This window comes from Alligator mississippiensis, chromosome 4 (assembly GCF_030867095.1).
Source record: "Alligator mississippiensis isolate rAllMis1 chromosome 4, rAllMis1, whole genome shotgun sequence".
Classification (NCBI taxonomy): Eukaryota; Metazoa; Chordata; order Crocodylia; family Alligatoridae; genus Alligator; species Alligator mississippiensis.
The window spans coordinates 88,864,838-88,890,926 of NC_081827.1; the positions used below are offsets into that span (position 1 = coordinate 88,864,838).

The 26,089-nt window shown below is 44.1% G+C and overlaps 1 protein-coding gene across 9 annotated transcripts in view; it reads right to left on the reverse strand.

The window, feature by feature from the left end:
- Positions 1-13,210: 13,210 nt before the first annotated feature.
- The window catches only part of TCF20 (transcription factor 20), a 174,970-nt gene continuing 162,091 nt past the window's right edge, over positions 13,211-26,089 (reverse strand). For 7 of the 9 annotated variants that reach the window (XM_059726219.1, XM_059726220.1, XM_059726218.1 and 4 more), the window contains 3 exons: positions 23,527-23,576; positions 20,314-20,441; positions 13,211-14,522 (listed from right to left, as the gene is read on the reverse strand). In XM_059726219.1, coding sequence (XP_059582202.1) covers positions 20,358-20,441; positions 23,527-23,576 — 134 coding nt within the window. In that variant the 3' untranslated portion in view covers positions 13,211-14,522; positions 20,314-20,357. The remainder of the gene's footprint in view (positions 14,523-20,313; positions 20,442-23,526; positions 23,577-26,089) is intronic. The other 2 variants (XM_059726221.1, XM_059726222.1) reach the window with 2 other exon arrangements.

The window sequence follows — 26,089 nt, forward strand, 5'->3', positions numbered from 1 at the left end:
CAAGGCTCCAGAGGCCAGATTCAGCCCACAGGCCATATGTTTGACACTCCTGCACTAAAGAAGGCCACCAACTTCTGGGAACTCAGATCCAGGATGGTCCATAGACGCAAGGCTATCATGGAACCAGTGGTCTAGCCAGAACCAGATGCAGTAGACTGCCTAGGGGCGGTACCATACAAGGGCTTGCTACAGTGATTCCCAAACAGTGGTCCACAAGAGCTGGGAAGCGTACTATAAAAAATGGGCTGGATGAGGCTCTGGCCACGCTGGCCCTGTGCAGAGGGATCAGGCCCCAGCCAGGGCAGGCCTGCCCAGCCACATCAGGCCCCTACCATGCCAGCCCAGTGAGGGAAACGTGGTAATTTTTAATCCAGAGAAGAAGCATGCTCCAGGTATGACAAGTTTGGGAAATACTAGCTTACTCTCTGCATGTGCTAATCAGCCTCTCCATAGTATCTCAGCACAATGCTGCTTGGGGCCATGAAGACATCTTGTGGTTCCCCAGCGTGGCCAGAGCCTCATCCAGCCCATTTTTTACAGCACACTTCCCAAGCTCTCGTGGACCACCATTTGGGAATCACTGTAGCAAGTCCTTGTATGGTTGGTGGCAGGCTCCCCAAACTCCCTCTTACATTCACTCATGTGACTATGACATCTCTACAGCACATATTTCTCTTAGTTTGTAAAAATTCCAGACCAATTTTCCAAACATAAGACAAAACTTGCATTTCAGGAACTCCACAGGGACACCAGGACACAGCCCCAGCACTCGGGGGGGACTGGCTGCCTTAACTCAATACAAACACCTCTGGGCTAGCACAGCTGTGGAGGTTGAGTAGTTAAAACCACTTGTTACAGAGCCCACGGCACAAGTTCTCAGTATGAAAGCTTTCAGCTTTTAGAGCCACTTTGAAAGCTGCCCCCAGTTAAGCCAGCTGCAAATGGGCGCATGGTCATTCCAGCTGGGGAGTCCAAGGTGCCAAACATGAGTCTAAAACATATCAGTCTTGTTGGGCCCTGAACACGAGCCCAATGACCCAGCCCTAGGACTGCACCAGAGTCTCCAGCCAGCCCTGGTGCAGGGGCCAGGATCAACTATCAGCTGACTATAAGCTCCCTATGTCTCCCTCTGCCAGAAGCCTCTGCTTTGGAGATTGTAGTAAGCATTACTGTGTGTCCGCCCAGAACACATTCTAAATAACTTTTAGTAGAGTACAGTAATGCTCACTACAGTTTAAATAAAACAGGTGTTAAGTGTCCCATGAAACAAGGCCCAAAGCCCTGGTTTGAATTGCCTTCCATGATCTGGATTTATTGGGCAGTGCCACTGTTATTAGCTGGGATTTTTTTTGTTTGTTTTAATATATAAACATTCCAAATCTCAATGCAAAGTGAAGAGCTCCCTCTTGAGGCAGAAGAACACCACTGCAGATAAGCATCCTTGGACACACTGCACTCCCACCTCTGAGAGGGAATACTAGGAAGAGCCTGCATAGCCTGTGGGTCCTTAGGTTACAAATTCACAGCCCACATTCATTCCATTGTATGTACAGTGTGTGTGAAGCAGGACCCTACCAGACCTCTCAGCACCCGCCCCACCCTTCAGCTGAGTGTTGCACATTCAGTTATCAACAAGTTCTCTCCAACCTTCCCCCCCAGTATTGCCCTACACCTACAGCTTTACTGGAGTCCAAAGCCTGTGGTGGACTGTAGTTCATAACTAAGGCAGGAAAAAGAAATCTGACAGTCTTATCCCAGCCCTTCAATACCTTATACAGCTTTTATTGTATTTATTTTTTTGAAGGGGGAGCATGGTGAGACTGGAGACTGGATATTGTAGAGTGCATGAAAGAAATATTAGAGGTTCAGAAGGGAAAACTCCAAGAAGGAGCTCATGTAAACCAAGTGAGCCACAGAACGACTGAACAGCTCTCATCTGTGAGTGCATTTAGCAAATCAGAGCTAGACTGAGAGGAAACACATAATTTATTCCATCTCTTTTCCATTTTTTATTCAGAGCTGATGAGAAAGTGTCAGCCTGCGATCTCTGCAGCCTAACACCCCATATTTACTCCCACCTCCTCATCTAGGTACAGCCTAGGGGATTTTCCCCTGCTTTCATCCCACCAACAGGCCATCACCATGGGTTGGGATGACCTTTAGGCTAGACAAGAGAGGCTTAGTGAACATAGGGCATTCAATCCACTTCTTTGGCACTCAATAATGGAGCAACAAATACCAACTTCTAAAAGTGAACCTATATGCTAGCAACTAGACTGAGGCACACCTGCCCTTTTGGTAAAGGTCTGTGATAATGTTGGGTAGTAACAACATCAAAAGTTACAAATTGATTTGGAACTCTTACCTGAAGGTAAAAGGCTGTTATCTAACCCCCTAGTCCTGCTGGCCATCTCTTCCCCAAAATTAACCTCATAAGATGCTCTGTCACTAGAATGTCACCTCCTACAAAGTCTTTGGGTGGCAACAACATGATGCAGTTTTTGCACGGTTAGAGTCTTTGCAGGGCAGCATCCAAAATCGGCCCTGGCAAGTAGATAGGCCCCGAGAAGGGAAATAGACCTTGAGAAGGGAAAAGGAGAATAAAAGGTTTGAACTTATACAGAAGGGACAATAAAGGAGGGGACAAAGGATAGATCAGGGGACTGGGAATTATATGCAGATACTTCCTCACCCAAGACCCTGGGATTGTTTTTGTATCAGCAACGTAGGAGAGCTTAAGTGAGGCAGGCACTGGATCACAATGCCTTTCATCTATCACTGGTTCTACAACCCATGCCACCACTGACAAAGCAGCTGCCCTCTGGTCACTGCTACCTGGCCTGCACAAAACAGGATCTCAACCCAGCTTCTAGTAAACAGATGTAATAAAAGAACTAAAATGGCTCCCTGCCTAGCTGCCCCATAGAGCCTGCTGCGTTACACGCGACATGGAGACAGAGTTCATCTTTCCTTCCCATAAAGACGGCCCTTTCAGGTAGCAGCTGAATTGCAATAGACTGCCCCAGCAAGTGCCATGCTATGTGGTGCCTGTAGAGATTAAGTGGATAATTCTGGTCTCCAGAATCTGTCCACCCAAATATCAAATATGCTGCAGAGCAGGAAAAAAGCAAGTGGGCACCAGAGTGTGAATAGGGGCATTGTGTGAAAAATGGACAAGGGAACAATTAATAAGAGAGAAGAGCTGCATATTCCATTTTAAGAGGTTGACCTAGGACATGTTCAGCACCACCACATTCTGCTGTCAGCGGTGCACAGTACCTCTCAGGAGAAGTTCAATGCCTGCTAGAATGGGGCAATCATTTAATGCCACTGCTGTAGCCTGTCCTGGTCACAGCTGTGCCAAGCATCTCCCAGCAGCATGCTCCAAACCCAGACAGACATTCTTGAGGCCACTCCATAGTCACTCTGTTGCTGCATGCCAGAGACTGCAGCAACGGCAGCCACAGAAGGACATCCCCATAGCACATTTAAGTTTGGAGTAGGTGCAACTATGCAGGGCATGTTTGGGAATGGCCCAGCCAGGAGACACTGCCATCTCTGCATAGGTGTGTCCTTAAGGCTACACATAGGTTACACATAAACCATTTTAAGTGATCGGAAACTGGTTTAAACCTGTAACAGAACAGAACTTCAGTGCACATGAGCTGCTTTCAAAAATGACCAAAACCAGTTTAAGATAAACCTGGTTGGATGTAGTATCAGACTTAACTGATTTAGGTCCAACCTATTTATGGAACTTCTATCCCAGATCCTTTCCTGGTTCACATTTAGTCCCCCAGCATCCCAGGATGCTTTGGAGCCCTGAGCTATGCTGTCTGCTCCAGTGGAGCAGGGACTGCCTTGCTCCTCTGCTCCTTAGCCTGCTTCCTGCCTGCATCCATCAGCCCATAGGGACAGGAGGCAGGGCAGCAGACTTCCAGACCACTCTAGCCAGGGTCTACACAGTACATGGGGGGGAAAAGCCCGTGGTGGGGGCTTTTCAGCCCCTGACAGTCCTCTCTTCCCCCTTTCCAGTTGCCGATTGCTTCAGCGGCTGCCACAGGAGAGAGGAAGAAATCCTCCAGGCTGGGTGCCTGCCCGTGCAGCCCAGCATGGGGGCACCAGAAAACCCGTCTTAGGGGTCTTCCCCCCAGCTCAGCCCAGTTCCCCCAGCCCAGGGCAGCCCCAGGGAGTGGAGGGAAATTCTTCCCCTCTGGAAGGGCAGAACTGCCTCTGCAAGTCTCTGGCAGCTTCCAGGAGTAGAGAGAAATTCTCCTGTTCCTCCTCAGCTGGTTTTGCAAGTGAGGCAAAACTAATGCAGGGGAGCAGAGGAATTTCCTTCCGGTTCCTGGGCTATTCCTGAGACTCCAGCAGTTAAAGCAAGGGGTTGGGGAAAAGCCCCCAGGGCAGGGGCTCCCCAGTGCCCCCACACTGGCCTGCACAGGCAGGCACCCAGCCCAGAGGACTACTTCTATTCTCTTCTCCCTCCCTCCTGTAGCAGCTGCTGAAGCAATCAGCAGCTGGGAGGGAAGGAATTCCCCTCCGCTCCCCAGGGGTGCCTGGGCTTCTAAGGGGGAGGCTCCCCCAAAATGGGCTAGCACCCAGACAGCAGGCTCCTTAACTCCCTTGGGGAAACAGCAGGGGTTTGGGGACACTTGGCTGGGCTGGCAATGGCCAGCAGGCTGGGAGATGTGCTCTAGAGCTCCCTGCTTACTGGCTTGGGTCAGTGCAAGCCTCCCCTTGCCTTTGTCTTCTCTAACAGACATCCTTTGAAAAAGCAACCAAGAAAAGATTTTGATGAGTTTGGGAAAAGAAAGACCAAAATTGAAGAATTCTGTACCAAGTTTCCTGTGCAGGATTTTCTGGATAACCTCAAAGCTCTTAAGGACAAATTATGGGCCAAGAGACCACTGGATAAGTTTTGGTGTGGGCTGAAAAGCTTTCTTGAAGGAGAAAGCCTGAAAACGTCAAGGAAGAAAAAATAAAAAATAGGATATCCAGGGGTCAAAACCCCCCTATGAAGAAAAAAAAAAAAAAGTAGAGTAGTGCACTGTGGCAGCATGCACCACCTAAAGCTGGAGCCTCACCTCTTCTGCCAGCCAGGCTCCGCATGGCATGATCACTGCTGCTGCAGCCCTGGGAGGCCCCCAGGACCCCAGGTAAGACTGCTGGGGCTTGCCCAGTACTGACCCCAGCCTCTCCTACCCCACCAGGGGTTAGCTTGCTGCATGCCAGAGTGCATGTGGCACAGGCATTCCCCTGGGACAATGAGTGGTGGCACAACGTGTGCCACCACTAGTTGTCCCCAGGGAACCATATGTCCACGCACATCTGGATGCAGCCTATGAGGCTTTTTTTTTTTTTTCCAAAGAAAGTCAACTGTTATAGAAGTAAAACAGAGAAATAAAGGAGGTGGAGTTAGTTCCTTCCCCCTGTTCTTCAAAATCATTTCCTTAATTCTATTTCTATTAAAAAGACAAATGTATCTTTGAAAAAGTTGTGATTTAACTATGAGAGATTAAAAAAACTGACTATCCAACATCAGATGTAGCAAGCCATAGTTTGCTGTGAAAGGTTTGTGGTTTAATTCTTTTTTTTTTTTTAAACCAAAACAAAACAACAGAGGGGTAGTTACTGGAGTGGGATGACCAGCCGACAAAGGTATCTCAGTCCTTCACTTCTGACAGACTGCCAAAAAAGGTGCTAACATTAATTCCAGCAATACGTTTTGCATTGTGGGCAATGACTTCTGTAGTCCGTTTTCACATAAATCCTATTTTTCTAGCCCAAACTGTAGTTTACATTATAAATACACTTTGTAGCTCACTGTTGGTGACCTTGGAAAAACTGAAAAACGGCCTATAATCAAACCGTCCAATGTTTAGAAAACCCAGTCACAGCACATCACTTCTGGTTAATAAATACTAAAACTAACCTCCGCAGATTTTTTTTTTTGTGTAGTAGGCCAGTGGCATGGGGAAATGAAAAAGTTCCTTCTAAGACTCATTTCTCCTACAGTGCCCACAAGAATGGAAGCAATAAAACTCTACACCAGGGGCTAGCAACCTTTTACCAGTGTAGGCCCGAGCTTGCAACCTGGCCACAAATATTTGCACCTCTGCCCCTGCCCCCGAGCTCCCAAGTCACCTGTACTTACCCATACTGCCAAATTACAGCTCCTCTGCAGCAAGGATAAGAGCAGGCATGAGAGAGCAGCAGGGAGAGCTGTGGAGGGGGTAGACAGCAAGGTGCAGCTGTGTGCCACCCAATTACCCATGTGCAGTCAGACCTTCATGGGTCAGCTCCAGCCTCTTCATGGGTTGGATCTGGCCCATGAGCCATAAGTTGCCAAGTCCCAGTATACACCATTCCCCTCCTGGTTTCATAAGATATCCTGATTATTTACAGTCTTCTCAGCTTGTGAACAGTTTCAGGGCAGAGACTCTGTGCATGTATGTGGCTGGTCCAAAGAAGAGAATGGCTGATGCTTAAATCATTAATCCGAGACCTATTTACAATTCTGCAACATAGTATTTATCTCCTTTAACAAAGCAAGACAAGATAAAATAAAGAAGAGCATTTTAGCCAAAATCATTAAATTGGCCGGATTTCTCCCCTTTATAACATTACCCACAACAAAATAGAGTCAGTCTCTTTGTATAATCATATCCTTGGGTGGGCTCTTCCAACACACCTTGCAAAACTGCAAAATTCCCACAACCTTTCAAATCCAAGATAGCCATTGTACGTTATATTTTCATTAGCCCACACAGAGCAGCCTGGCTAAATTCTAAGAGTACACCTATTGAGAGGTCTGGGGTAAAATTGAAAAATATTGCCCCTCAAAAATTAAAGGGCATGTCAAGAGGTATTAAACATTGCATACAGTTTGCTTTATAAATCACCTCACTAGAAGATAATTAAGCAGTTATTCAGTAGTTTGATACATATAGTAGAAGTGACACCTCTCACTTTGCACGGGGACAATGAACCAAGTTTCCTTCTTTACATTTTTTGGATTCAAGTAGAGGTAGAGAAACTGTGAAAGCCTTCAAGACATGTGGTAGGTGGGTGGTGTGTGTACTGAAGGGAGAACAAACTCAGGCAAATTGCACTTTTCATTAAGTAGTGTATATTATCAGAGAAGTTGCAAGCAACTATTGAATGCAATATGGCCACCGCATGTATGCTGGCCTCCCTCCCTCCCTATTAATGAACTCTGAGGCCAAGGGTGAGTGGAGGAATCCAGATGTGTGTTCCACCCATTGTTCACCGTGCAGCTGGAGAAACCCAAGCACACAAAGCCGCTGATACCCTTTTAGGTGTCACAGACCATAGGAAACCCAAGTCTAATAACTCTTTTATGGCTGTGCACACATGCACAGCAGCACCAGCAGTAGATTTGCCCATACCAAACTGTTTTACCATGGAGAGGTGCCAGGCAGGCTGACACCTTCTAGCTAGCCATTGCCACTCATTTCTTTGCAGAGGCTCTCACAGTGATGGTTAGCCTGCCTCCACAGGCTTGGGGCTAGGTCTGCACAAATTTCCAGAAAACTGGCTTTTTTTACCCTAGAGTTCGTCTGCTGATGATCATTGCTCATATTTGACACAGGCTGCTTCCCGCTGGTCTACATTTTTCCCCACACCCAGAACTGGTGGTCACCCTTCAGGAGTGGGTCCCACAGCACACCATCCTTGGTCACTGTTAGGAGAGCCTTGTTTTCTGGTACTTCACTGGCATCAGGTAGGTGGAACAGAAGCAGTAAGTACTGGGCAACAAAGGGTACAGGCAGAAATAACAACTGAAATATTTCCAAGGTTAATGAACTTGGAAATATTTTTTAAAAGAAAGTACTTGTGCCACTAGACATATGCATAGCCTGTCACAACCCTGTCTGGAAAGCTTTAAAAATAATTATTGTAGTTGCATGCAGCTGGGAATGCTCCAGCCAGGGGACACTACAGGAGGCTGCAGCAACATGTGGCTCCACTCCCCCACCAGCCCCTCCAAACAGGTTAGCAGCTGGACAGCCTGGCTGTCCAGCCTGCTCTTGCTCCTTCCCCTGTGGAGTCAACGGGATGGAGACAGGGAACAAAGCATGGTAGGATTCTGGAGAATTTTTCGGTCCTCTCTCCAAATGCACACAAAGTGAAATGGTTCAAAATAGTACCCAATTTAAAGAGGTATCATTTTGGAGGTATCATCTGCCACTTTTTAAATGTTTCAATTGTTACTTCTGTCCACACCTACAGCAATCCATCTCTGCCCTTTGGTGCTGGCCCTGCTGCCTTATGAACTACATCTGCTCACTCATACCGGTAAGGATTTGCAGGGAACTGCATACCTCACAGTGGAAAGCGAGATCCATCAGCAATTTGGCATTAATTGGTTAATAGTAAGTTAAGGCCTCAAGATGGCACATGACTTTGCAGGTTGCAAATGAAATGCTTCTCTCAGTGAAAGAAAGAAGAAAAAAAAAAAAGATATCCAGCGATCCTTGGGTCTCCATTGAAAATATCTGGCTATGCCCCTACGGAATTCCCACACTGCTCTTCTGCAATTATCCTACATTACACTGGTGGAAGGCAGGGAAGCAAAGGATACTGGGATATCATCCTTCACCACTGACACAGCCTGTGGCAAACCACCTTGCACAAGTAATCAAATTGGCAACAACTGAGTACAGCCTCCTCTTTTGTGAGGAGCTGTCACAATGCAACTGGATCCTACTTTATGTCCCCCTCATGGCTTACCTGTATAATCCATACTGCAGTGATGTCCTTCTTCAATTTGTCCATATAGCCTGCAGAATTTCTACATAGAAATGTGGATCATCTGGACTTTGCTCCTTTTCTGAAACAGCACAAGAAGTTTACTGGGACCCTCCATCCCATGATCAGCATGAAGTGCTTAGACTTTTGCTGGAATAAGCTATGCTCTTTCAAATCCTTTGAGTTCTTGAGCCAGTGTAGCCTTTACTAACCTTTGTATCTAATCAAAAATGGAGTTTATAACACAGGATAAAGGCTGCAGTGGTAACCCCCCTCCTCCCTTCTCCAGGGATTAAGGAAACGGTTTCCTTTTTCCTCCCAGTTTAGACCATTCTTTTGCTACCTTGGCAAACTGATAATCAAACTTTCTATAGATGGAGCAGACCCCAAAAGAACATGGTACAAATATTAGCATCAGAGAGTTGGTCAGTTCAGTACTGAGTCAGTTTTCTGTCAGTGGAAATGCCCTCACTGATTCTGTGCCCAAAGTAGGGGAACTCCCAGTTCTTTGGGACCGGTTTCAAACTGGCACTCTTATGCTTATTCTGATGCATTTGTAAATGTATCAGCTCCTGATCAGAGGTTTTAACCACACATTAGGATTTAATCCAGAGACACAGGTGGAAAGGGTCTTGCTGTAAGTCTCTCCTCATAAGGTAACATTACAGAAGCCATTACAGCCAGAAACCATTACTTTAAATCATAGAGCACTTGCCCAGCTGCAAAGCCAGTCATATAGTTTTTCAGATCCAATTCCACCTGCCAACAGCTAGTTTCAAGGTCCAGCAAGGAAAATAGATTTAAAACACTTCTCTGTTTCAGTTTCCCTGTTCGTAAAAAGAGGACAATGATACTTATGTCTTTTGTAAGCTCTGAGATCACCTGATATATAGTATATTTTGAGTTTGGTATTACTACCTCAGTCAGAAGCTCATTTATTCAGGGTGACTGAAAAGCATTCAATTTGCACTGTTTAGTTTTCCCACAGCCCATATAAAATCCAATGCTCCCATCTTTCTTCTTAAATCAGAAAGATAGGCGAGGTGTGAGGGCTGGTTCAGTTGTGCCTTCCTGATACACTTTGACAAAATCTTGTAAACCTCTTTGAAATCAACTGGTGAAGTCCCTGCTTCACGAGTTGGCTCTACAGTGTCTGTCTTGAGCTATACCAGGTGCCATGCCTCTCATTTTTGGACTTCTCTATATTTGAGTTACACCAGCATATGTATGACAAGGATGTGAAAAGATCATATCCTCCTCTAGGTGACATAGCTCTGCTAGTAAAACCCCTGCTGCTGATACAACTCTGCTGGCTGCAGGGAAGATGAAGGTGCTCTTCCTCCACAGCTCTGCAGCCCATAGCCTAGACAAGCCTGCTATTGGGCGAGTAAAGCAACTCTCAGTTCCTTAGAAGAGAGGTTCCTCAGACCTTCTTGCTGCTCCGTGTCTAAAATATCCAGCATTGCACTGCACCAATTCTAGTAAAAGACTCTGGAAGATCATCTTTGCTCTATGCCAGCATGCTAATTTAGCTGGTTCACATGTTGCCACTTTGGTTCCCCCCCACCTTCTCCCTCTTGAACAAACAGTAAGGAGTAAACAAAAAGAAACATTAAGCCACTGATCAGAAAACTTTCTGCTTGGGACTGAGAAGAAATAACTCAAATTCCACCCCACTGGTCCTGTGACTTGTACACACAGTCTCAGCCATACTATTATAGCTCCTCACAAAAGGAAAACTTTTTTTTTTTTTTAAACAAACTGACCACCTGCAAAGTATGAGCCACACCTGCAGAAGGCATTTTCTAGATGGTATTTCTATTTTTCCTGGCATCACTTCCACAAATATTAGCCACAAGAAAATCCAGACCAATACTGAACTCATCCATCCTCCATGATCCAGAATTCTTGATCCAGTTCTAGAGATCCATGTTTAAACCCAACTCTCCCAATTTTTGGATAGATGTGTGGCTCCCAGTCAAAATCCCTCTTCTACAGTAATTAGTGGTTTGATTTTATACATCTATTCCCCCAATATTTAATACTTATGGTCTAATAACCAAAATCCTTGAAACAGTGCATGGAATTGCTGTGTTTAAAGTACTCCCCTTTATGCATTTAATAATCAATCTCCCATTGCTGTTATTCAACTGGGAGATATTCAAATAATCTGCAAGGTTATTTATTTCTGCTAATGATCCCCCCCGCCCCCAGTTTGGTGCCAGCAATTTTCATGAACTGGGTGAAGATAGGACTCTTTCTTTCCTTCTTTTAGTACTTAGCTGAGCCCTAGACAGCTTAGTGATGCCCTTTGTATCAAGGCCTTTTCACAAATCAGGATAACTCCTTTTTCTTGAAATACATGCAGCAGCACCAGAGATGATCTACTAATTAACTGAGAGAACTCCTTCCCACTTCCCCTTCCCCTTCTCTCTGTGTTCATCTTCCCAGCTACTCATTTGGGATACTGTTTACATAAAGTGAAACGTGTCCCCCAGAAAGATGACATTAGATCGCTCCTCTCTGGGCCTTTACAAGGTGTTTTAGAGGACATATCTTATCCAAGGTCTTTGGCTTATTTCCTCACCCAAGCTACTGGCTTCAAAGTAGTCTGCAGTTCTCCAATTCAGTAAGTCCTTGCTGCAGCTCATTACTGCTAAAGAAGTTCCAAATTGACCAAAGCTTTCCAGTTCTTTGAAACAGCTTTGCTCCTCAGCATCAAGCAGCATTGGCAGTTCTTCCATCAGTGCTGGCCCAATGAGTTGAATAGATTTTGAAACCCGTGTACAAAATGTTTGACGCTTTGCATGTTCTTATCCAGTTGCATTTTTATTTCCAACTGTGGCAAGACAATCCGAGTCCTTCACAATAAATCATGTGGCTGTTCTAATTCCTTCTGGCTTGCCATTAGTGATTTTGGGATAGCTTCATGTTCTTTGAATACCTCACTGATTATGAGAATTATTAAACTTTCAACTTCTCTCCTAGCTAACTCAACCCTCTGAAAATAGCATTGACACTTGGCCAACTGATGACTGAGAAATATATGTTATGGGGTTATGACTGCAATAATTTATTTACACATGAACATATGACTACAAAGGGCCTCCTGGCCCACAGAATCCAGTCCCCAACATTCGCAGGCAATTATTTACCCAGGGAATCTCTAAAATTGCCATCCTCACGCACAACTACAAGGCACAATACCCAAAAACACCAAGAATATGCCAGAAGTAAAAGCTGGGGAGACAAGGGCACTGCCAATGTAATTAGAAGAAAACAACTGGTTAACATCTAAGTCCTGAGCATCTTTAACCAAGACGACTGAGTACACGGGCAGCTCTAGAATCCCCAGCTCAGTCGCCATGAACAGGCCACAGGAACAGCTGCCTGGGATGCTATCCCTTCAGGTCTCCCACCAGCCTTCCAACTATCACAGAACGTTTCCCTCCTGGTCAAATAAAAAGCAGAGGACTCAGTCCCAGGAGATTCATCACGTCGTTCTCTGCTGGTCTACTACAGCACAGCAGATTCATTACAAATATTATTGACATATGCCAATAAGCATCTCATTGCTTCAGGCCATGTATAGTAAATCAGATGACAGAACCCAATCTTATTCAATATGAAAGAAATCATCAACTTAATCACACCAACTACAGTGACAATGATCTGTTCCAACTACGCCACCAATTAAACATTTCTCAGCACCAGTTCAGAGGGACATGTTAGTGACAAAAATTGTCACTACAGGTCTACTTTCTAGCATAGAAAGACGATCTGGCTTCAGAACCTGCTACTGGGAAAGAAGCAAGCAAAGAATGGCAAGAACACCTTTTGTTTTTAAATATGTATGAGAGGTAGCAATATCTAGGAAAACGAACAACATTGATAAATAGCTCTGAGTTTGAAAAACTATCTTTTTTTTCAATTTAAATACAGGTCTGAATACATTACATGTTTATGTGCTGAATGCTCCAAAATCCAAGCAGCAGAACAGGCATTCAGTACTTCATTTTTAAAATCTTTCCATTCGTACCCCATCCAAGCTTTGTTCCAGATTTCAAGTCAAACTAGCTAGTTCCTTCTCTAAAAATACTTTCTAGCATGAAGCGCACTGTGTGAAATTGCTAGAACATGATAACATCCTAGGGATGAACAGTCAGGTATGATGTGCAATAATACTGCTACAAGTGACCTGTGAATTCAGCCAGTCAAATGGCCCTCCTGGCTAACTGTCCCTTGCACCATATAAATCTTAAGTTTTTATAAATAGAAACTTTTCTGGGGTCCCACGCCTTGGACCTGTTCAGGAGGTTGTTAAGAAAATCCCATCACTGAAGGAAAGATATCATAAAGTAAATAATGCATAAAGTGGCAGTTAGAGTCTCCTCTTCCATTTGGGCAGAATAAGTTTGCACAAAGCAAAAGGAAACAAGGTTAAAATGAAGTTTATTAGTTTTTTTGTTTTTTTAAGTTTTTTTTTTTTTTTTATATAAAACTGTTTGTGAAACAGCTATTTTATTCCCATGGCAGAGTGACCCCTGAAAGATGCACTAACCCCTTTCTTAAGGCCTTAACAAGAGAAATTTTTTTTGTTTGTTTTTAAAACTCAAATGTTTAAAAATTACACAATTTACAAACCCCCCCCCAAAGTAACCATAGAGTGTAGGCTGTTAAACTGACATTCCCCCTTCCTTCCTTTGAAAACAAAAACAAAAACAAAAACAAAGAAGGGCTAACTGGAGTTTCCTGAACAGTTTACACACACATGGATTCCACCAACATTCAGACTTCCTGTGCAGTTTCCCAACTTGGCAGGCAAACCAGTATCTTCCTCTAGCCTGCCTTCAAAACAGAAGGCAGCTTCTTGGAATGATTTGGGGGCGTACATCATTGCCAGAGATGGCAGAAGTTCCCATCCCACCATTTGGTGAAGATGTTTCCAGATGAAGAAGGTGTAAGTGTGTGTGTACTTTAGCTAGCAGCAGCTACCTCTTACTTCACAAGTCACATGACCTAGGAGTCTTCAGATATTCTTCAAGCTTCCACTGTTAATAAAAAATAAATAGTGTTTCTTGAAAAGAAGAAAAAAAAGTCATAACCTCCTGTCCCACAGATACCAGCATCCCATTGCCTGCAGCCATCCAGTCCTTCCTCTCACCCCTCAGACAATTTGTCTTGATGCTGTTTTCCTTAAACCTTGAACTCTTCTTCTGGAAACTGTTGGGAGATGGTGAGCGGAAGGAGACTAATTTGGTTAGGGGAGCTCCTACCTCCACTTCCTTAATAACTAAATGTGAAGCTTCAGGAGCATTTTGGACTTAACATTTCCTGGGAGTTAGAAGAAATTTTGAATTTATCTGGGTTTTCACAATGTAATCAAAAGCATAAAAAGGGATAGCGCACCTTTCATTTAAAACAAAGTCTTTCAAGACTAAAAAATAGATCTTTATATATATATATATTTATATATATATATTTATCCCTCCCTCTTTAATTCCCCCCACCTGTTTCCTCTTTTTTCCCTCCCCTCCCCACTGTCACTATGGAGATTGTGTCCATGGAAACAGCTGGTTCAGACTCCTGGGTCATATTCTGTGATGTCATCAGTTTTGAGTGTGATGTACGAATTTATGAAGGAAGTGCTGGCATTGGCAGGCACATCAAGAGGGGGCATGGCTGCACAGTGGGAGAGAATCCATTCAGTCACGAATGTCCACCGCCCTTTATCTCAACAGCCTAACCTGCAAAGCAAACAAAAACAGCAATATTAGAACAATTACAGTTACCCCTACAACTGATCTATCAAGCCTGCCACCAGGACTTATGAGAAGCTTACTCAATAGCTTGTCCTGGCAGTAATACCAGGAGGTCAAACCTAGTTAATATGAGATAAGTGGGAGCATGATGGTGCATATTTCTTTTAAAAAAGGGTATATGGTAAAAGGTATCATTAGATTAACAACCCACCCCCCCAAACAAAAAACCCCAAAAAAACAAAACTGAATTATATTTAGCTACAGAGGTGGTACAGCATGAAAACAGCAACATAAACTCTCCTCCTCCACCTCAAAGTTAGAGGCCTAATAAGAGAGAACTGCTTTCTCCACATTCCAATCAGTTCTTAGTAGAGGTGTGCCAATATATTGGTCCATATCAGATCAGAACCGATAAAGGGAAAATTGACATGGTCAACAACCACCTTTTTTGACCAGTGTAGACAATAATGTCGCTGATAAATGCTGAATGCACGCGTGCAGCCACAGCATGCACACAGCCAGGAATGCAGCTGGGCAGCTTGGAGAGCAGCGTCCTGTGTAAGTCGGGGGGGGGGGGAGGAAGGTGCCTGGGGCCAAGGCCCCCACAGTGAGGGAGAGAATGGGGATGGGGCAGGCGCTGCCCAGATGCGGTAGGGTGGGGAATGGAGCTCCAGGCAGTTCATCCAGTGAGTGTGGGGGAAAGGAGGAGCGACTCCCTGCCACTCTGCACATCCCCAGGGGAGGCATGTGGGGCATGTGCCCCAGGGATTTGTGCACGGGGCAAGGACAGGCTGCCTCCTGCATGCTTGGGGCTAGGGGCTGCACTAGCTTCTTCCGAGCAAGGGGCTGGGCCAGGGCTGTTCTCAGGCTGAGCGGGGACAGAGTGGGAGGCAGCAGCAGTGCTAGGAAGGGGGGCTACAGGGTGGGCTACAGCCACCCCAAAATTTGCCATAGCCACCCCTCCCACCGCCACCTACCCTGAGCACAGCCCCAGCCCCCAGGAAAAGGTCAGCACAGCCCCTGGCCCCAAGCCCATGCACAAATCCAGGGAGCACATGCCCCCCATGCCTCCACCAGGGGTGCATACAGTGGCAGGGAGCCACTCCCCGTCCCCCCTTGACAAGCCACCTGCATCCTGTGCCCCACCCTGGCTGGGAAGCACCTGTCCCTGCCCCAGCCCCAACCCCATTCCCTCCCTCACCACGGAGGCCTCGATCTGCCCATGTCCCTTCTCCCTACAGACTTACCAGTTGGACGCTGCTCTCCAAGAGGCCAGGCTGAATATCAGCTACCAGATTGGTATCGGCTGATATAACTAGTCAACAATCAGCCAAAAAAATCTTTATTGGCGCACCAATAGTTCTTAGCTTGTATACTAAACCCGGCTATAAAAAAAGCCCGAATAAAATAAAGTATAATGGTAGTTTCTGTCATGTGGTACCTGCCCATAGAACTGGACTGAAACTCCCCAACACATTTCATACAGATCAGTTACAACGTTCACTGAATATCAACTCACCCTTTCAACAGAACGTATGGCAAAGTTTATAGGTTTGTATCCCATTACCAATTTCATGATGTGAGCAATCACTGACAATCAGGGTGCCATGGCACAGTTAGGTGTACAAACATGATTCACAAGACAAACCCGGAGATTTCAAATAGGAATACATAGTATTAAAAAAAAAATTCTGACCTGTCCTGGTCCGAGTCCTTTGCAACAGAAGAATTGTAGTATTATTTCTCAGTAGTAAAAAAAAAAAAAAAAAACAAGTGAAAAACTAAGCTGGCATTTTCCGTGCGGGTGTCTCAAGTCTTAGAAGGTTGAGAACTGCTACTATAGAGAATAAGTACTTTTTCTGTAAAACTAAAACTTATTTCTGTTGTTCCCAGTTTGCTCACCTTCAGGGACAAGGTTAGGGTGAGGAACAGAATTAAGGCATCTTAAAGTAAGAAGTCTGATATAGCAATTCCTCTTTAAATTTTTTTAAATTTAACTATACCCCTCAAGGAGTCGTACAAACAAATATCCTAACCTTATTAAAACTTCTGGCTAAAGGTTGAGCAAAAAGGAGCCAAAGCTGGATATTTTCTGTTTATTTTCTTTTAATTATTTCAGCCTCCCTTGACAAACTGCCACTGCCAAAAAAATGGGCAACCCTATATATTGTTCTTCCTCCTATAGCTCATCTGAGATCCAAGACTGATTTATTTATTGGGAGGGAGTCCTTTGCTGTCACTCATATATGGTTTATATATCCCTCCCTCCTCTCCCCAGTTGGTGAACTCATGTCAAAACCAACCCCACAATATCAGCTGCACATGTACTGCAGTTAGTATCACTAGGGCCTCCCACAAAAAAAAACTGTTGCTGCTACAATTTCCACACCAAGTCAAAAGACATGATACAAGCATGTAAAAATTAAAACAAAGCCAGACATTTCCACATAGACAGTATCACAAAACAGGGAGGAAGGTTCCTAGACAGCTCAGGCAGCTGATCCCTGTTGGTATTCATTACTGTGCAACTGTGAGCCCTTACTGAAGGAGTGGCAAGGACATGCTGCTGCCTCTCTCTGGCTTCTGTACAACTGCAGCTTGCCCATGCTTGGAATCAATCCAGAGCATTAGGCACTGGCTCAGGGAGGAAACAGGCTCACCACATACAATCCCACTCTCTTCCTGGCAAAGATCCAGAGCACGAGGCTCAATCGCACACACTTACTCTCCATATCTGGAACTGATCCAAAAGTTCTAGGGGCAACTGGCTCAGGAAGAGATGAGCTGCAAACAGAGACACAATCCACTGACTTGCCTGGAACTGATCCAGAGAACCAAAGGGAAGGGCTCCTCTTACCCTGCTGGGCCAAGAAATGAACCGAGCAAAACAAAAGCAAAAGGATACCTCCCACAGCCTATTCCTGCCCTAAAAGTCAACTTCACACCCCATTCCCCCGCCAAAACAGTAACAGGACAGCTTTTCTATTACCAAAGGACAGTTACAGAATTTCCATGAAGTTTCATTAATACTACATTTATGCAGCAAGCTTCCCTTGAAAACAGGGTGTCCAGACCCTGGTAAGCTTTCATTTGGGGGCACAAAACCAGGGTAAAAAGGGGACAAATCTATTAGACAACCTCCTTAAGAAAAAAAGAGGCAGCACAATATTTCCAAACAAGAAGTTGCTGGGGCAGAAAAAAGGTGGAGAAATGACAGAGACACTCCACTTCTGGAAGAGCACTGGTAAACTTTTCACTTTGTATCCCCATTCCTTTCCTCCACAGGACTGTCAAATTATTGTCAGTGTTAAGATGTCCCCAAGTCCATATTACTCTATACTTTCACAGTAGGCTTTTTGTACTGAGCCTGTTGACTAGATCCTATGACCCTCTCTCCCCCTCCTTCTATCTGGCCTCTGTGCACCACTTCTGATTCTGATGCTGCAGAATCCTTAGCAGGCATACTGAAGTCTATGAGAATCTATTTCTTCCCCCTTCCAGAGCATGTAATGGAGCATACTGTGGATGTCAAAGGCACGAACAGCCCCACAAGCACAGCTAGACAAACTCTGAGGCCGTTCTAACTTCCACAAAGAACAAACTTGTCACCAGGATGGGAGGAACGTGAAGATCTTCCCTTGTGAGAAGTCTGAAGAAGTCGCGAGCAGCCCATTACAGACTAGGGGAGTTGCATCGGTTGCAAGTGAGATGGCCAATTTAACTACATGAGGGAAGGGAAGAACGGACAGCCAACATTAACTATGTGCAAATGGACATGATTTGTGCAAGGAGGGTTGCATTAATTAAATGGGGATGTTACCCAGAGGCAGAATGGGCACAGGGCATTTCCTGCCCCCCCTCCCCCCCAGTGCCCCATACACAGGGGCTTCCATCCCAAGTCCCCCATAAGCAACAGATCCCGATTACTTTGGTTATTTGTCACACATCATGATGACCTGTATTCCACAGTGACAGGATAGATAACTGAGATGCAACACCTACCACTTCCAGTGGGGGGCAGAAGAGCCCAGGAGCAAGGTAGGGTTGGAAGGAAAGACAGTGACAGAAGAACTTCTCTCTTCTTCCTCATAACCAAACCCTCTCACTCACCTAAGAACAGCCTGTCACAAGCAAAGACAAATACCCTGGACTCACTGCTTACTTACCTTTTAAAAGGAGGTTAGGGAAGAGAATAAAATGATACTCTGAGCTCTAGAGCTGAACAAAGCACTTCACAAATTCAAATCGACAGGCCCTTGACCTTGTGAAACTTGCAATGGTATAAGTATGAAACTGAGACTAAACTTGGAGATGCGGTTAGTGTTGGAAATCTGTGCAGAAAATAAGCCTGAACGAAACCTGAACATCATAGCATGTTTATGCTCACTGACTCCTAGTTGTTATAAGTGTTCAGCCACGATTACAGAGAACCAGCTCCATGTCTTCCCTAACATTAGACAATTAAAACAGACACAACACTCTGACTAGTATTGCAACACCTCACATTATGAGCCACACAGTCATTTACACATTTTAGGACATGGAAAAGTTCAGTGTGATCATTAAGATTTTTCAATTTTATTTACAAAAAGAATTATACAAAGGATATGGATAGCTAATCTTGGCTGAGTGGGTAACTTTGCTTTAATGAAAATCCAAGTATACACAAGAATGTACCAAAAACAAGAAATTGCATAACAGAACTGAGCTAAACCAAGCCAGTCACTGTATAAAAAGTGTTCATACCAAACACTAGTTATTTGCTATTTTTTCATAAATAAAGCATAACATTTGGTAAATCTCACTTCCTTCATAGAAAATACCACAAAAACCACTTCACAGTAACTCAGTTGGAGAAACAAAGCAAGGTTTTAAGGTAAGATTGAAAGAGGAAGTTGCTGAGAAGCAGGGAGATGGGGGACAGAGTTCTCATTAGATGAGGTAATAGAAGTGAAAGAGTAACTCACACCTGCAAAATGGTAGGAAAGGGACACAAAGGCAACCCAATCTGTAAGAAATGAACAAGCTGAGATCAAGACAGCCAATTAGTACCAACAGGGTGGTAGCTGACAACACGCTTGTTTCAGTGGACATGATTGGAGACCAAACGTTCATTTTATTTAGGTCATCTAGCTGTCAAGTGGATCTGAGAAAGATTTTCAGATTTTGAGGTAATTAAGTGAATACTTTGGAGATTCAGGGTACAAGGAAGTGGATTTTTCAACTGCTCTGTGTAATCAACAACAGTAATGACAGACATAGTATGCATGGCAGATTCATGGCTACAGGGCCAAACAGATACAGCTCTACCATCTTTAGCTCCGGTCTGTTTGAAAGGAAGAGGAAAGTGCCTGGGGGGAAGGGGAGCGAAAAGGGGAGGAGTAACAGGCCCATAGGAAGGGTCACTTCTTACCCCAATTTTCTCAAAGGCATCCTGCAGTCCAGAGGCCTGCAAAACTTATAATAATCACCTTCAAACAAACAAAATTAAATTGGCCCCCTCTCAGCTCAGTAAAAGGTTTAATAACATGGCAATCTAGACCTCTATGAGCTTTTCAGGTAATTTACTATTAAGTCCCAAAAGAATGATAAAGAATAATGTGCTAGCTTTGCCATTTACCAGTAAATGCAAAATGAAACCACTAACCTAAAGCAAAAAGAGGAACAAAAACTAAATAAAATCCAATTACAACCTCCAAAGGGGCACAAGCAATATCCACTTCTCCCACAGAAGGGAGGAAGGACATGGGGGAACAGGAAGTTCTCCCCAACTCACCTGTGCTTGCTTTTATTTCCATTCCCAGGAACATACTTCCCCCCTCACCCCCGCTCCGACTGCTCTGTGCTGAGACTGCCTTTCACCATCTTGTTCTGCAAGGAGGGAAGAGAGCAAGGAGGGAGGGGCTGACAAACCAGCAAGCCAAGAAAAGGAGAAGGGAGATGAGGGAGAGCAAAAGACAAGGGTAGGGGAAGAGGCACACAGAAAAATGAGAGAGAGAGAGAGAGAGAGAGAGAAAGTCAGTACTGAAATGAGACGCACAGATTTTCAGACAGGATTTTCCCTGCAACAGAAGTCAGCATTTTGCAAGAATGTTTTGATTTTAAAAAGAAAGAAAAACCATAGAATTTAACAACAAAGAGTAGAGCAAGAACTTAATAATAGCACTTGAAGGTGACCTACAAAGGTTTTGTCTGTCTGTCTTATAAACTCTGAGCACACATCTCTTTCTCCTTCTTTAGGATTTACACAAAAGGTCTGTGGGTTCCCTCTCCTGCCAGTCATTCAACCTTAGAAATATGGAATACTGAGCTTGTCCTTCCCTAATTCTTCTAAAGCAGGGGTTGGCAATGTTTTTGGGCAGAATGCCAAAATCATCTGCAACCTTTACTTGTAAGATGTTGGTGTGCCGAGCGCGGGAAGAGGAGGGAAGGTAAGAGGGGGGTCTGCAAGGGGCCCAATCCTTGTTGTGGCAGCATAGCCCTGGCCCCTTCCCTGCAATCTGCCCCGAGGTGTGCATGCACCTGCTGCCAGCAACAAGCTAGACTGATGCTCCACAGACCTTCGTGCAGATGCTTGCAGCCTCCTGGCTGCCTGCCACAGTCAGCCAGTGCTCTGGGCAGGCCCCTGCTACCCACCATGGAGCCCAGGTTTCTCAAAGAAAGCAGCAGCGAGGTTGCAAGCAGCTGCACCAGGGTCTGCAGAGCCCTGCCCTGCTTCATTGCTGGCTGTGTGCGCACGTCAAGGCAGATGACAGGGAAGAGGCTGCACTGCCACAACAAGGATTGGGTCCTTTGTAGCTCCCCTGCCATCTTCCCCAAGGCATGCAAGCCAAGCAAAATGCCTCTGTATGCCATGCTCTGGCACATGTGCTGGGGGTTGCCTACCCCTGTTCTAAAGGACCTACTGGTTCTTTCAAAGGATTTATCAAGTTAAGCTCTCACACCTGAATTGAAGAGCTGAGGTGTCAGATGTTAGTTAGCTACTGACATGTTAAAAACACGGTTTTTTTTTTAAACTATCTGACTGGAAGCCCCTTCTCCAATGGCTTAACTTTCACACTTTCGTCTGCTGCAAAGTCATATTTTAATTTATTCCATGCATTATCTTACTAAAGTGATATTCAACATGCTTGGATGGAGCCTGGAATGGCTCCACATCTAGCTGAGAACCTCTGCCCAATTAGCAATATGTGAGAGCAGGATGGTGTTATTCTCCCCTAAAAAAGCATTCAGAATAAACCAATAACAAGTCAGTGAAGTCTCATGCAAAGGCTAAACCACATTCAAGTGAAGAAAATCCTTTTATTTTCACTGAGATCAAATAAGCATCTCCAACTTTATTATATGAAAGCCAACGAACTTAGGTGTGAAACAGAAGCTCATGAATACCTCCCCCTCTCCTGTCCTCATAACATAGGGAAAAGATGTGCAGTGGACTTTCAGTAAAGTTCACAGCTTTAATAGCTTCATCAAGTACCTCTTTTTAATGCTGCTGGCACCCTTTTCCCCTCCAAAGCTTACCAGATAACAAAACTTGTATGTTCTCAAATGGCTTGTACAACAGGTTGAACTCTAGTCATAAGACAACTGTGTTTTCCTGGTATAACTTCCTTGTTCTAACAGCTAATACTAATACAGCAGCACTACTTGAACCTAACTGATTGATGAAAAGCTGTAAGATTTTCCCCCCATAGCATGTTTGTTTTAGTGGGCAGCAATAAAGGGTAGTCCTCATGTATTGATCCTTTCTAGTCACACTAATCAAATGTCAAGAGTTGGGCAAAAGACAGCATTCCTGTAGTTTTTTCCAGCTGCTGGAACAAACTGTACCTTTAAACTACTGTTTCAGGCTGCCTGCAAATTCAGGTAGGTAGTCATATGTCAGCTTAACCCTGAAAGTGTGCAAGAAGCATAAATCTCCACAACTGAAAGGACAAAAAATATTTTTCTTAAAACAAAAGGGTTGGAAAAGAAGCTGGTCCATTGGTCTCTGTCTGGAAATCCGCCTTTGAGGATTCTAGGCTAGCTAGGGGCTACATATTTAACGTGAAAAGCAAACACCAACATTCCCCCTACATTTTCAAAACTAAAGTGAATATATATATATTCCTACTGGGGTAACAACCACCACCACAGTAACAACAACAACAAAAAAAACACTGCATAAGAATATAAATCTCTTTTACAGATAAATTATCAGTAATCCCTGCCTCCTGTAAAAATACAAATTACCAGCAGATGTCACTCTAACCACAGGCACACAAGGAGGAAGCTCCTAACAAGTACTGTACCTGAACGGAGACTAATATATCCTCCTGCAGATACAAAAGAGCAAAATCCTTCTCCTTCTGCCACCTAATTTCCCAGTTGTACCATCTATACTCTCTCACAATTTTTAAATGGTTTCTTACTAGCTGAGTAAGAAAAAGCAATTCCACCTGACATTTTGATCACCTACTTACACAAGTGACAGAAATTCTGCTGTCTCATAGACAGATACTTCAGGAACTTGTACTGAGGATGTGAGGAGGAAACAGAATCAGCTGAGTTACCAGGTATTCAGCCTGCTAGCTCTTGCTGAAGGAGGACTAAGCTCTTTCTATCTCTGATTGGTCCTTCTTCCAAAGTGATGAAACCCTTTTTGCCAGCCACTTTCCTTCCTCCCTTCCTTCCTGCATCTAAGTTTTAGAAAAAACCTTGAACAGAAAGTTTTAACATAGCATTCCAGCAGGAGTAGCGCATTAATTATGAAGCTGGATTTTCTAAAGAGTCTCCAAGAGTTTAGAGAACATCTGGAAATATGCATATCTCCCTAATTCTCTATCTTCATCTATGGAGGTGTCTGTCCCCAGAATACATCCCATTGAACTACAGAAATATTGTTTAAAGCTATCTAGATATACAATTATTCATTTAAAAGACAAAAACGAGATGCAGCCCCCACCAGAGGGCAGCACAGAATGGGGCCACTGAGGAAAAGGGTTCTTACCTTGTGCTTCGGGCACCTCACTGAGAAGTTCTCTTCGTTTAGTAAACAATCTACAGGAGAAGAGATAGCAATTTGATTTAGTACTTTAAAAAAAAAAAAAAAGCATCCTCCATGATGTCATGTGTATTAACCATGCCTTCCAGATACATTTGGATTCAAAGATCTTTTACAGAACTATCTTGTCAAGTTTTCCACAAGAATGTTTTGGTAAATAAAGTTACCAAGATACCTGAGTGGTATTATTCTTACAGTCTTCAATATGTGAAGACCAAATCTTGCCAATCTCCTAACTGTGGTGTAAAGAACAAGAATCATCAGTACGGAGGTATAAACTTCTCCTCCCTCCATGGATTCCAACTGTTAGAAATACAAACATGGGAAAAGCCAGGCACACTCATCTGATCTTAACAGATGATTCCTTCTTTGTGCCTCTCATTCCTGTCCAAAGGCATCTGTCACTAGCATGGGGAGGAGGGAGAGTAAGGGGTGTTGCGGGGGGGAAGAAGGGGGTGACTTATTCCCAGCCCAAAAGCTGATAATCACTTTTACAGACACCATGCTTAATAGTCTGGTCACTCATACTGCTCTCGGATCTGCCTCTTCATTTCACGTCTGTATAGTTTTCATCTGTTAAAAAAAAAAACAACCTAATTTCTCCTAGTTTTTGTATGAGTGAATTTAGCAATGCTAAAGGGTGCTAAATTAACTTTTCTTAGAATCTTAAGAGCTGCAACTATATAAAAAGTATGCTGAAGGTAACAGGTTGTGCAAACTTCAGAGCCCTTGATTTCTAGTGAAGGATTTCAAGAATCCTATCTTTCCATTAAGAAGCAGTGTTGGGCTATCCTCCTTGGGAATTCAGTTGCATCTCTTAGGCATCCTCCCCCTCTCCCACCCATGGGCAAAACACAGAAGACCACCACCTCCCTAATCTGGTGTTACCCAGCCCCTGCATTTTCTGGTAGCAGAGAATTCACCAAGGCACTTTATGACCTCTCATCTTCTCCAGCCTCCCCAAATACTGGCAAGCAGCATGATGGTAAATAAAATGTGTTAATTTAAAACCCACTTAAGTATGTAGCATAACCAGAGTTCCCTGCTGTTCCAATCTGCTAGAAGAGTTTAGCAGGCAGCAGGAGACTGCAACTAAGGCTTGAGGGAAAAGCTTTCTAGACACCCAAGCTTTGGCAGAGCTTCTCTTGCTGGTATGAAATGCTTCTGTTGCAACATCAGTGCCTCTGGCCTGAATCAAAAGGAAGCAGCATGCAATAGGCTAAGTTACTACTCTTTGCTAAGTCACTTGAAGTAAAACCCTTAATCTTCCTGCGGGCAACAATTCCAAATACAGCATTAGTAAAAATTGTGCTCTCTTATTATAAAGGTGGGATTTCCACCATGATTTATGACTGTACAGTATCATAAAACCAGAAAAAATATAAAACGTTACAAAGCAAACACCACCTCTTTTCTTGTGTTAGGAATTCAGCACTGTTGACAGATTAAATGTTCCATGTATGCCCAAAGCAGGGACTGCATATGGATCGGGGGGCAAGCAGCCAGAGACCACCTCCTGTCAAAATGCCTCACACCCGATTTGAACAATTGCTGGAGTTAGAAGAACTGACCTTAGATTTTTACTGAAATTGGCAATATTTACTGAAAATGCCAATATAGTTATCCATTAATGCCAACTTTGCTTATGTGTTTTAAGGGATAAGGAAGCCTGTCTCACTGAGAACTGGAGAGGTATTATCAGCATTTGACAAAAGCAACAAAATATGCGTAAGATGGCAAAAACTGCTGGTCGCTACTGCCTATAGTACAGACAAGGAAGCTTTAGTCAGTCCTTAGAGGTAACTTCAGGCAGAGAGACCATCAGACAAAGTTATGTCAGTTCAGGAAAGAGAGGGGAAGGGATCTCATTTGTTTGGACTGTTTTTTTCCTAAATGGAGGAGTCAAGGAAAAACTATTGCTTCATCATCTACTTTTTTTGTCACTTCTTCTCTCCCCACCTCCTTCCTATTATCCATCACTCCAGTGCTATTTGCAAGGAGAGAGGGCTTCTATGCCTTAAGAGTTTAATATATTTTTAAACTATATTTTTCCCTATTCAGGGTCAAAATCCTTTGACATATCATACAATACAAATGTTGTCTGGAAAACTGATGTAAAGACCAGGATCTGAGATTCCAGGGGATGGAGAACAAGTAGGAGGAGTGGATGCAAAAATCTTAAGAAACCAAAGTCCAGTTTCCATGGAGATGCTCCAAGGACTAAGTTCTCTCAGAGACATCAGTGGCTTTTTATAAATTTGGACAGAAAGCAGAGCAAAGATAAAATGTTAACCACAGACATCTCCACACAAACTATTTAAGCAGCACCATTCAATTGTCACTCTTTTACAAGTGAACAACACTGCAGTTTTTGTGCACAAGGAACTCTCATGCTGACAAAAATATTTTGTATGAAAGGAGATTAGAAGTAAGAGATTAGGGCAGTGGTTTTCACTTGGGATCCATAAAACAATGTTAAGTACCGTATTTTCTCGCATATAGTCCGCGG